Genomic DNA, 13,031 nt, shown 5'->3' with positions numbered 1-13,031 from the left:
TTAAATTAACTATTTTAGTAAGATCATATATTTACTTACTTATTTATTGTGGGTTATGGAGCTTGAACTGGCCTGAGTGCTGTCCCTGAGCTCTTCAGCTCAAGGCTACTGCCCTACCCTTCAACCAAGCCCCAATTCCCAATTTTCTAGAGGTTAATTGAAAATAAACAGTCTCAGGTCCTTTTGTGCCAGGGCTTGCTTGGAACCTTGATCCTCAGATCTCAGCCTCCTAAGTAGCTAGGATTACAGGTGTGCGCCACCATTCCCTAAAAATAATACCTTCTATTTTAATTGTTTTGAGATAAGGTCTTAATTGACCTTATCTAAGGCTATCTTATGAAGGCTAGCCTACAGCCCAAGATTCTGAGGCCTCTGGCTATCAAGTGCTTCCATTACAAGTGGGAGCTACTATGCCCAAGTGACAAGGTTAACAATTAAACCCTTAGCCTAATTTTGATTAAGTTCTAAATACTAACTCCCAGTGATTGTAAATAGAGATTCCCTCCTTGAACACTTGTTTGTTAAACTTGTCATTTAAAATATGATGTAAAAATTATCATTAATAAATTCTTTAATAAAAACATGGCAAAAAAAATGAAAATGTCCAGGGTATACATTCCAAAATAAGCTGGACCATTAAAATAAAAGTAATCTTAAACACATCTAACGATCCCAGGGTCTGTAACTTCCATGATTAATAAAATGTTATACTTATGCAGCTAATATATCTCTTAAAAGCTTATAAACAAGTATGAAATTTCCCAAAACTGTTAGTATATATTATTAATGAATTCCCCATAGTGTATTTTCAGCTTAGGTGACACTTTTCTGGCCTGTCAAAGACAAAAAGGAAACATTCAATAAGCTTTAGGTTTGAAACCAACTCCAAATCACTTGTCACACAGCTTCAGTAAAGTAACCTGACCTCTTAAAGTATGTTGCTAGTTACCTGAAGACATTGCTAGTTACCTGAAGACTTGATAAAAATCAAAAGTAAAAATTCCTGATTTTAAAACACTGGCCACTAGAACTTACAGTGTAATATTTACCAAATGTTGAGGGCTATTATGCCTAATAAATTCACAATAAAAAAGATATTTGGGGCTGAAATTGTGGCTTCGTGAAAGAGTACTTGCATTCATGAAGCCCTGGTTTCTCAGTACCGCATAAACAGAAAAGGCCAGAAGTGGTGCTGTTGCTCAAGTGTCTCAGTGATAGCCTTGGCATAAAGAAGAGGGATAGTGCCCAGGCCCCAAGTTTAAGTCCCAGGACTGGTCCCCAAAAAAAGCTATTTGAAGCTGGCTTGTAGCTCAGTGACAAAGTACTTCTCCAGCAACTGCAACATCCTGGGTTCAATCACGAGTACCAAATAAGACCAAAAGAAAAAAAGAAGTTAAAGCTGGACGTAATCCTAGCTAATCTGGAGGCTGACATCTAAGGACCATGATTCAAAGCCAGTTCAGGCACTAAAAAGTCCATAAGACTCTTATTTCCAATTAACCACCAGTACTGCCGTGGCTCAAGGGGTAGAGCAGTAGTCTTGAGCTGAACTGCTCAGGGACAATACCAAGGCTCATAGGTCAAGTCCAACAACTGACAAAAACAAAAACAAAATGCTTTTTTTTCTTAAACTTACATTGTAATCCAATGTGTATCATAACTACTCCCAAATTGCTGAAAGGTACCAAACAGTTTTGGAAGAAGACGAAGGGAAATTACTACTGATCTGAAAAAGCAAAACATAGTTAAATTTTATTACATCAGAATCTATCAGCTGACTGAACTTTTTAAATTTTGTTATTATTATGGTGTTGTACAGAGGGGTTGCCATTTCACAACTCAAGTAAAGCATACATTTCTGTTGGACATCTCCCTATCCATCCCCATAATCTAACATTTTGTGGATGTATTCAGGATGAAAGATAAGAGCATGCTAAGGCATTTTTTTTCTAGTCTTTCTGGGACTTGAACTCTGGGCCTGGGTGTTGTCCCTGAGCTCTTCCGCTCAAGACTACGACCCTACCCCTTGAGCCATAGCACCACTTCCAGTTTTCTGGTGGTTAATTGGAGATAACAGACTACAGTGCACAGGCTGGTTTTGAACTGCGATCCTCAGATCTCAGCCTCTTGAGTAGTTAGTACTACAGGCGTGAGCTATCACCCCTGGCAAAGGTACTTTTTTCATGGAAATATTCCTTTATTCTTACCACTCCCATCCATTATCACGTATAGTTTGCATTGAAGTCAAGAACTACTACTGTGAGGCCTGAAGTGTGGCCTAGTGATAGAACGCTCACCTAGTATGCACAAAGCCCTGGGTTCGATTCCTTGGTACTATAGAAAAAGTTGTAAGTGGTAGGCTCAAATGGCAGAGTGCTGCCCTTAAGCAAAGTGTCAAAGAACAGTGCACAGGCCCTGAGTTCAAGCTCCAGGAGTGGCAAAAAAAATAAATAAAAAAAGAGTGCATGTAAGTGTGTGTATTCCAGAAACAGCAAAGGAGGTTGGCTGATGACCAAAGCAATTGCAGATGGCGCAGTAGCTCAGACCTGTAATCCTAGCTACTCCAGAGGCTAAGATCTGAGGATCAAGGGTCAAAGCCAGCCCAGGCACAAAAGGACCTGAGACCCTAATCTCCAATTAACTTCTTCAAACTGGGAAGTGAGACTTTGCTCAAGGGTAGGGCAGTAGCCTTGAGCTGAAGAGCTCAGGGATAGCACCCAGGCTCCATGACCCACAAAAAAAGGGAGGGAGGGAGGAAAAAAGCCAAAGCAATTATGAAGAGTTTACACTCCTTTTCAGAAGTCCAATCCTGATTCATAATGGGGTTTTTTTGTTATTACTGTTTTTTTGGTCAGGTGATAGGGCTTGAACTAGGCCTTGGGCCCTACCACTCAGCTCTTCTGCTCAAGGATACCACCCTACCCCAAGGCCCATGCTGGCCATTGAGCTTTTCTAGTGGTTAATTGGAGATAAGAATCTCAGGTTTTTTAGTGCCCAGGCTGGCTTTGAACTGCACTGGCTTTGAACTGGGATCCTCAGATCTCAGCCTCCAGAGTAGTTAGGATTACAGGCATGAGCCACCGGGCCTGGCCATAAGGTTTTTAAAAGACAAAAGTTAGCACTCTTATTAGTATGTTGCATAAATCAGTATCCAACATTGACTATTTTGTTAAGAAGAAAGTATGAAGAGTATCAAAAGACAGAGTTGCATTTCTGCTGGAGAGGAATAAACAGTAAAATAGAGAACATAATTTTTATGTGTTTGTGCCAATCCTGAATTCAAGGAATTCAGGGCCTGAGCACTGTGGGCTTTCTCGAGGCTAGAGCTTTACCCTTTGAGCTACAATACTACTTCTGGCTTTTTCTATGTATGTGGTACCAAGAAATCAAATCCAGGTCTTCATGCATGCTAGGCAAGCACTCTACCACTAGGCCAAACTCCAAGCCCCTAGAAAACATAATTTGAACAAAGGTTTTTGAATGAGTCTAAGGTATTCAAATTGGACTACAAAGGTCTGGGTAAAATGACTCCAATCATTGTATAAAACTTATTTTTTTGTTGGGCACAGGTAGCTCATGCCTATAGTCCTAATATATACTTGGGAAGAATGGGATTCAAAGAAAGCTGGGAAGGAAAGTCTGTGAGACTGATACCTCCAATTACTATACAATACCATAGAAGAAAGCCCTTCCCTTATGTAAGTGTAACTTACTGACTTAATTTTCCCCATCCCTCCTTTCCAGTAAATCACAGCCTCTAGTAATCACTATTCAGTTCACAAGTTTTTGGTTGGTTGTGGGGCATGAACTCAAGGTCTGGGCATTGAGCTCTGAGATACAATGTCACTTCTGGTTTTTGAGTGGCTTAACTGGACATGAGTCTAAAGGGGATTTTTTTGCTGGGACTGGCTTTGAGACTGGATCCTCAGATTTCAGCCTGCTGAGCAGTTAGGATTACAGCCATGAGCCTCAAGCCAAGGTTTATCTCACAACTTCTTAAGATTAGCTTTTTGCCTGGCCTGTGGCTTCACAGCTATAATCCTAGCCTGACTCAGGAGGCTGAGATCAGAGGATCTCAGTTCAAAGCCAGTCTGGGCGTGAAAGTCTGTGATTACTCTTATTATCTCCAATTAACAACCAGAAAACTGAAAGTGGCACTGTGGCTCAACAAGATAGAGCACTAGCCTTGAACTGAAGATCTCAGGAACAGGGCCCAGGCCCAGAGTTCAATCCCCACAATCAATAGCAGCAACAAAAAAACATCAGCTTTTCTAGATTCCACATACATGAGATATAAATTAGTACTTTTGTCTTGATGTTCCTGCTTTATTTCACTTAATACAATCACCTTACTTTTCATAGCTGAGTAGTATATTCCTTTGGGTATTTATATCCTTTAAAATTCATTTACTCATTAATATAAGCTTGTGTTTCCTTTTCTTACAAATGTGCTGAAATGAACATGGGAGTATAGAGGTCTCTTTAACATACCTATTTAAATTACTTTGGATACCCAATAATGGGATTGCTAGATCCTACAGTAGATTTATTGCTAAGTTGTTTTTATTAATTGCCAAACCTCTCTACTGATTTCCCTAACAACTACATTAATTTACATTCCCACCAATAATAAATAAGGTTTGTGTTTATTCTCTACATCTTGGGTAGTACTTTATGTGTTTAATCTTTTTAATAACAGCCATTCTATTTTTGTGGTATTGTGGCTTGATCTCAAGGTTTTGTGTTTGCTAACTACCAATCCCCCTGCCCCCCCAAAGGCTTAAAATCAGGGCCTGGGCACTGTCCTTAGGGATACTTTTTGCTCAAAGGTAGCACCCTGTCACTTGAGCCACAGTGCCATTTCTGGCTTTTTTGTGTACATGGTACTAAGGAATTGAACCCAGAGCTTTGTGCTGCCTGTACCTTTCTGAGTTGATTACGTCTGATAGGTCTTGCAGTACTTCTAGGCTAATCTATATTGTGATCCTATTTCTGTATCTCTTGTTCCAGTGACAGAAACCAACACTATACTGAGCCACTGATTGAAATTGGAGTCTTCTCAACAGTTATGCTCAGGCTGGCTTCAAACCACAATCCTCAGATCTCTCCCCCAAATAACCAAGTACTACAGGCTTCTGTCCACTATAATCGGTTGATAACAGCAATCCTTTTTGCTGTATTGATATCTCATTATGCCTTTTGTATTTGTGTTGGCCTAGTGGTAACTAGTGATTAGGAGTGTTTTTCTAGTACAACTTGGGCATTTACTTTTGTTTTTATTTGGAGGGGAGCAACTGTAAGATTTGAATGAAGAGCCTTAGGTTTGCTATGCTGGAGTTATACTGCTGAACTAGAGATTTCTCTGCCTATCCTGGCCTCAAACCTCAATAATCCTATTCTTAATCTCCCTAGTACCTAAGAATTATAGGAGTTACTGATACCAGGATTGTATATCTTCTTTTGAGACATCTACATTTAGATTTTTTTTTTCACTCAGGTAACTTTTTGCTATTCAATGTTTTCAGTTCCTTCTATTTTGTAGATCATCAATCAATTGTCAGACAGATTGTCTGCAAGCATTTAGCCTTTTTCCCTATTTCACTTAGATAACTTATAAAGGGTTCTGAAAAGTGATATGGGGGAAAAAACAGCACCAAGAAAATATTAACAACTGTAAGGGAATTGTTTTTAAACTCAGTATGAAAAACATTATTAAAAACATTAACAAAGTAACATTAAAATGAGAAAATAAGACATTTAGGCAAAAGAACTATGTTATAAGAACTATGACAACATCTTTAAATTTCCTCTTTACCTGTTGTTTGCTAAATTTTCAAGGCAACCTTCAATGAATCTCATTCGAATCTGTCTATCTGTAAACCAACATACTAAAGAACAAAGAAGTTTCTCAGCTTCATTTATGAGTCCTTCAGAAAGATTAACCTGGAAAAGAAAAAGACATGTATAAGGTTATTATTTATCCCAATCCTTTTTTTGCTGTAATTTTGTGCAATTTGATATTTGCTACTTACTGCATCATCATCTTGTACTATATCCCACAACAAAGTGTTTCCTTTCTTGCAAACATTATCCAAATTAATGTCTGTCACAGCATTACTGTTAAATTGATGTTTATGTACAGCAGGTCCTGAAGGGGCAAAACAGAGTACACTATAGAGGAATACAGCTGAATGAAAGCTACAATTAGAGCACTAATAAAGTTAACAAATCAAAAGGGAAGTTTAAGAATAAAGCTGCTCTTAGACCACAAAATTATAACATTATAGCAATTACTTTAACTAAAAAATCTTACACTTTAGGGGCCGGGAGTTTGGCCTAGTGGTTAAAGTGCTTGCCTAGCATGCATGAAGACCCGGGTTCGATTCCTTGGTACCACATACATAGAAAAAAGCCGGAAGTGGTGCTGAGGCTCAAGTGGTAGAGCTCTAGCCTTGAGAAAGTCCAAGGACAGTGCTCAGGCCCTGAGCTCAAGCCCAGTACTGGCAAAAAAATAAAAAAATAAAAAAATAAAAAATTTTACACTTTAAATTTTTTAATCATTTGTAAATATGTTTTTTACTTATTAAGAGAACTACATGTAAATGCTGGATACTCAACTCAAGCATAAAGAAGGCAACTTTCTAGAAATAATTCCTTCACCAATTTATATTCTCCTGGATATTTTTTTCTCTCTGATCTTTCATTACCCTTAGAGTAACATGAAACAAACGATGATTTACCTATACCAAATATTCAAATTAAATGGTTCTAGTATAATAAATCAGATATTTAAGTACCTGGTTTTTATATTATTTTTTAAAAGAATCAGAAATAATTTTTGTTTTTAAACAGCTTTCCTATGAAATCCAATTATTATTTTGATGGTTTCATTAAACTTGTCTATATGGCATCCAAAATGTGACTAGTCCAGATTCTAAGCATTTTGTGTGTGTCTGTGTGTGCATGCATGCATATTTGCCTGTATACATATGCACTAGTCTTGGGGCTTGACTTAGGTGGGGTTTGAGTAATGTCTCTGAGCTTTTTGGCTGAAAACTACCTCTCTACCACTTGAGCCAAAAACACCACTTCCAACCTTTTTGGTAGTGAACTGGAGAAAATAGTCTCATGGACTTTCTTGCCTAAGCTAGCTTCAAACATCCATCCTTAGATATAATTATCCAAGTAGCAAGGATTATAGGCATGAGCCATCAGCACTCAGCTTCTAAACTTTTTTTTTGCCAGTCCTGGGCTTGGGCTCAGGACTTGGGCATGTCCTTGGACTTTCTCAAGGCTAGAGCTCTACCACTTCCAGCTTTTTGCTATGTATGTGGGGTACCGAGGGATCAAATCCAGGTCTTCATGCATGCTAGGCAAGCACTCTACCACTAGGCCAAACTCCCGGCCCTGCTTCTAAACATTTTTAACCCATCCAAAATGTTCCCTAGTTCTATTGAATGCCCAATCTAAGAATCATGGTTTCAAGCCAGCTCAAACAAAAAAAACTCCATGAGACTCCAACAAAAAGCCAGAAGTCAGGTGATACAGCTCCAACCTTGAGTGAAAAGGCCAAGTTAGAGTATGAAGCCCTGACGCCCAGTACCAGCACTAGGTTTTTCTTGTTGCTTTTTTTTTTTCCTTGTCACACCTGGGGCTTGACCTCAGGGCCTGGTCACTGTCTCTGAGCTTCTTTTGCTCAAAGCTAGCACTCTATCACTTCCGAGCCACAGAGCCTCTCCTGGCTTTTTCTGTTCATGTGGTATGAGGAACTGAACCCAGGGCCTCATGCATACAAGGCAAGCATTCTACCACTAAGCTGCATTCCAAACACAGCTTTTAGTTTTTTGTTTGTTTTTTAGAAAAGGGTCATATTTAGATAGGTTCCAGTGGCTTATAACTATAATTGCAGCTACTCTGGATGCTAAGATATAGATTATGATTCCAAGTCAGCTCTGACAAGAAAGTCTACAAGACTTTGATTTTCAATAATACCATAAAAGGTGGAAATGGAGCTGTGACTCAAGTGGGAGAGAGGTAACATTGAGTGAAAGAAGGTCAACAACAGAACACAGGCTCTCAGTTGTTCAAACGCTAAGACTGGCCAAAAATAAATAAATTAGGGCTGGGAGTTTGGCTTAGTGGTAGAGTGTTGCACAAAGACCAGGGTTTGATTCCTTGGTACCATATACATAGAAAAAAGCTGAAGTGATGCTGTGGCCCAAGTGGTAGAGCTCTAGCCTTGAGAGAAGTCCAAGGACAGTGCTCAGGCTCCGAGTTCAAGCCCCACAACTGGAAAAAAAAAATTGAAAATAAAAAGGTTAGGCTGGGAGTTTGGCCTAGTGGTAGAGTGCTTGCCAGGTTCGATTCCTCGGCACCACATACATAGAAAAAAGCAGGAAGTGGTGCTGAGGCTCAAGTGGTAGATAGAGGTCTGGCCTTGAGAAAGTCCAAAACAGTGCCCAAGACTGGCAAAAAATAAATAAAAAGGTTAGTTTGTATTTCCCTAATGACATATGATGCCATTAATGTGCTTATTAACCATTCCTATACCTTCTTTGATGAAAAATCCCTTTTGCACTTTTAAAATAGGTTGTGTTACCACTGAGTTATATAAGCTCATATATTCAACAGATGATCTTTTAGATACATAATTATTAAACATTTCTCCCAGTCATGGCTTGTCTTTCTTTGTGTGCATGTGTGTGGGGGGGGGTTGGGTATTTTTATCTTTTAATATTATATTAAAGTACAATATGTCTCCATAATTTACAAAGTTCCTTTGTAACCTTTCACAGTTTGTAAATTAACTCAGCAGTAACTGGGCACTTTTTTAACCTAACAAATTATTTCTGATTGACATATACACTACTACTCTATTGCTTCTAACTTTACCTCATAATTTTTTTTATATTCCTCAGAGGGTAATTTTCCTTCTCCTTTTGCAATAAACCAATTATTTCCTGATAGGCTCTTATGAATAAATCATGGACATTAATATACAAATGATGCAAATGTATTTTCATTTTCAATAAAAATCTATAGCAGAACCTGGGCGCAGTAGCTCAAGACAGTAATCCTATTACTCAGGAGGCTGACATCTGAGGATCCAAGTTCAAAGCCAGGCCAGGAACAAAAGGATCTGAGATTATCTCCAATTAACCTCTAGAAAATGGGAAATGGGGCTTGGCTCCAGGGTAGGGTGGTAGCCTAAAGCTGAAAAGCTCAGGGATCACACCCAAGCCCAGGGGTAGAGCATTAGCCTTGAGCTCAGGGACAGTACCCAGGCCAAGTTCAAACCCTAACACCCAGCTTCCCCCACCCCTAAAAAAATCAATAACAGGAATTACCAGTCACATGATAGGTATATATTTAATTTTCTAAGAAATGGACAAATTATTGGGGGCCGGGAGTTTGGCCTAGTGGTTAAAGTGCTTGCCTAGCATGCATGAAGACCCGGGTTCGATTCCTCGGTACCACATACATAGAAAAAAGCCGGAAATGGTGCTGAGGCTCAAGTGGTAGAGCTCTAGCCTTGAGAAAGTCCAAGGACAGTGCTCAGGCCCTGAGCTCAAGCCCAGGACTGGCAAAAAAATAAAAATAAAAAAAAATAAAAAGAAATGGGCAAATTAACAGCATTGAAAAAAGTTAAAACAAAAAGCAAATACACAAAAAGAAACCTGGTTAAGACAACTCTCCAATGTTTTTGTATTTTTACACTTCTCAAAAAAAAAAAAAAGCAGAGTATGGTGGCTCACATCTGTAATCTGTAAATTCTTTTAAACAACATAACACATTATATGTTTTCAAAAAATGGAATCGTTCATAGTAAAATCTTACCTTGACTAAGATGTTCATGGTAAATAGATGCCAAATTGGGAAGATGCTGTTGGAGATGAGATGTTAGTTCTGCATGTGAATTAATTTGAACTAATTCTTCTTCACATCCAGATTCTTCACCATCAAAATCAGCCATATTTTTTTCTGATTTTGCACTGACTTGCGAACTACTGCAACTAACATCATCTGCACTTAACATATCATCAACCATATGCCTGTAGCACAAAGAAATCACAAACTTTAGGGATAGGCTTTATAAATTCTTGTTAAGTATTTGGCATAAATTAAAACAAAATCAGAAACACAACTATGCTATTTCTTGAAGAGGCACAGGGATCAAAAGTTTTCTTAGAACCTGGAATCCTGACAAAACTACAAAGAAGGCTAAATACTATAGAACATACTTGATGTCCCAGCTACTCAGAAAGCAACAGAAAAAATGTAGATCAGCCTGGCCGGTGGATCACACCTGTAATCTTAGCTAATCACACCTGTAATCCTAGCTACTCAGGAGGCTGAGATCTGAGGATCAAGGTTTAAAGCCAGCCCAGGCATTGAGGTCTGTGAGACTCTTATCTCCGATTAATCACTAGAAAACCTGAAGTGGCGCTGTGGCCACCAGTGCCTCACTTCACAGAGAACTTTTAGGTGAGGTCAATATATTGGTAGATCTCATTCTATAAACTCAAAAGTATAATATAAAACTAGTTTGCTCTCGGGCCAGGAGTTTGGCCTAGTGGTTAAAGTGCTTGCCTAGCATGCATGAAGACCCCGGTTCGATTCCTTGGTACCACATACATAGAAAAAAGCTGGAAGTGGTGCTGAGGCTCAAGTGGTAGAGCTCTAGCCTTGAAAAAGTTCAAGGACAGTGCTCAGGCCCTGAGCTTAAGCCCAGGACTGGCAAAAAAACAAAAAACAAAAAAAAAAAAAACTAGTTTGCTCTCATTTATTCACAACACTATAAAATCAAATATTTTTCTGCAATTACATAAACTATTCTAATTTAGGTCCTTTTAATATTAACTTGGAGGTACAACAAGTTATATGATGCAAATCAGCATAAACTAAACCTTGTGTTTCATGTGCAGAAACTCCCAATAAATTTTCTTTAACTTAAGAAAGTTATACTAGCCAGGCGCCAGTAGTTCATATCTGTAATCCTAACTACTTAGAAGGCCAAGATCTGAGGATTATGGTTCAAAGCCAGGACAGACAATAAAGTCCACGGTCTGGGAGACTCTTATCTCTAAATAACCACCAGAAAACCAGAAGTGGAGCTATGGCCCAAGGGGCAAGGACGGTAGTCTTGAGCTAAAGAGAAGAGCTCAGAGACAGTGCCCAGGCCAGAGTTTTAAGTCTCACTATAGTCCAAAGAAAAGGTATACTAAAATAGTAAAACTTCCAAAACACACTGCACTAGGTCCTCTATAAAAAATATATAGTGACAAAAGGCACTAACATTTACTGCTGATTTAGACCCACAGCAATAATATACACAGAAAACAAAAAAAGGCTTCAAAAAATTAAGTCATGTCGGGTGCAATGGTTCATACCTGTACTCCTAACTACTCAAGAGGCTGAGATCTGAGGATCTAGGTTCAAAGCCAGACCAAGCACAAAAGGACCCGAGACTCTTATTCCAATTAACCTCTAGAAAAGGGAAGAGGGGCTTGGCTCAAGGGTAGGGCAGGACAGCGCCCAAGCCTAGTTACATTGGTTACAACATTAAGGCATTCAGGATATTACCCTATAATTTAACTTTGACAAAGTTAAATTCAAGCCTCAGGAACCACAAAAAAATTAAATCATTATGTTTCATGAAAGAGACCTATAAAATCTAATGATATATTTTTTTAAAAATTAACTATAATTTGAGTGTCAACACTAGATGGCTTATAGTAATGTTCTGAACTGAATACATTAATTGCTTTGTGAAAATTGGAATTTTTAAGGAATTCTAGGATCAATTTTGAATGTAATATTTATGATACCAGACATTAACCTAACTATTCTCCACCTGGGTTGATTCCCAATTGTCCCTACTGGGAACCAAAATGTCTGTAGACAATTTTTGAGCTAAGTATACACCCCATTGGTAGTGTACTTGTTTAGCAAGCTCAAGAGTCCAACTCACCAAATTGAAAATAGCAAAAAAAAAAAAAAAAAAATTAGGGATATCTGTTGTTATAAGCAAAGGAATGCTACAATCATTTAAAGATTGGTAAGAGTTAAGTGTATTTTTAAGCATGATACAGTCCATAAGCAACGGTCTCACTGCTGTGGATTCAATATTAAAAATTTTCTGACCCAAAATATCAAGTCTGTCAAGGTTTAAAAACTGCCTACAATATGAGAGAAGTTGAAGTAACGAGGAAACTGGATGTTGCTATCTTATGTCTAACTCAAGCAACTCAGGAGGCTGAGATCTAAGGATCAGCAGAAACGTCTATGAGATTCTTATTTCCAATTAACTACTAAAAAGCTAGAAGTGGAGTTGTGGCTCAAGTAATAGGTACTAGCATTGAGCAAAAAGAAAGTCTAGGGACAACATCCAAGCTCAGCATTCAAACCTCAGAACCAGCACTATAATAAAAAATAAAAATTAATTTTTCAAAAAAAAAGAAAAGAATACATGTGGATTTGCTCTTCATGAAGCCACTAAATGGAATTCTGAAGGTGTGGCAAACTATACTTTCGTGAAATCCATTCTAATAAAACCAGACATTCATGTTTCACCATCCATTCATTTTAATTCTAATGACAATAAGAAACAGGAGTAACATTTAGTGAGCATTTATTTCCACAATTACATCAGCCTATGAAATCCTCATAATAAACCTATGAGAGGTACTACTATTTTCATTTTGTAGGTCTCAAAATTAAAAGTTAACAAAGTACATTGTCCAATACAGTTATCTGATAATTAGGTGATATGAAATTTCCCTTTCGTCACCAAAGATTAGACATTTCCACAAGTAGTTTTACACATACTTTCAGAAAATTATTAAGAGTTAAAGACCTAGACTGTGAAGAGACACGAAATATGACTCGATTCAAGGAGATAATTTTGGATGTGACTGATGAAATTAAAGCAGAATTCCAAAAACAAAAGCAGAAAATTACCAAGGAGCTCCTCGAATTCAAAAGAGAAGTGGAAGAAAAGATTAATACCCTCTCAGCAGATATGATCACCT

At 38.2% G+C, this 13,031-nt stretch overlaps 1 protein-coding gene across 2 annotated transcripts in view; it reads right to left on the bottom strand.

Moving 5' to 3' along the window:
* Usp34 (ubiquitin specific peptidase 34) overlaps nucleotides 1-13,031 on the bottom strand; it is a 206,822-nt gene that overhangs the window by 125,313 nt on the left and 68,478 nt on the right. For both annotated transcript variants that reach the window (XM_090336851.1, XM_090336852.1), the window contains exons 16-19: nucleotides 9,838-10,052; nucleotides 6,033-6,148; nucleotides 5,816-5,943; nucleotides 1,637-1,726 (exon numbers count right to left, since the gene is read on the bottom strand). In XM_090336851.1, coding sequence (XP_090192977.1) covers nucleotides 1,637-1,726; nucleotides 5,816-5,943; nucleotides 6,033-6,148; nucleotides 9,838-10,052 — 549 coding nt within the window. The remainder of the gene's footprint in view (nucleotides 1-1,636; nucleotides 1,727-5,815; nucleotides 5,944-6,032; nucleotides 6,149-9,837; nucleotides 10,053-13,031) is intronic.

Source organism: Megascapheus bottae, chromosome 7 (assembly GCF_031878675.1).
Source record: "Megascapheus bottae isolate mThoBot1 chromosome 7, mThoBot2.hap1, whole genome shotgun sequence".
Taxonomy (NCBI): Eukaryota; Metazoa; Chordata; class Mammalia; order Rodentia; family Geomyidae; genus Megascapheus; species Megascapheus bottae.
The sequence above is the reverse complement of the archived record's forward strand: the minus strand, read 5'-3'. Positions and strand labels throughout refer to the sequence as shown.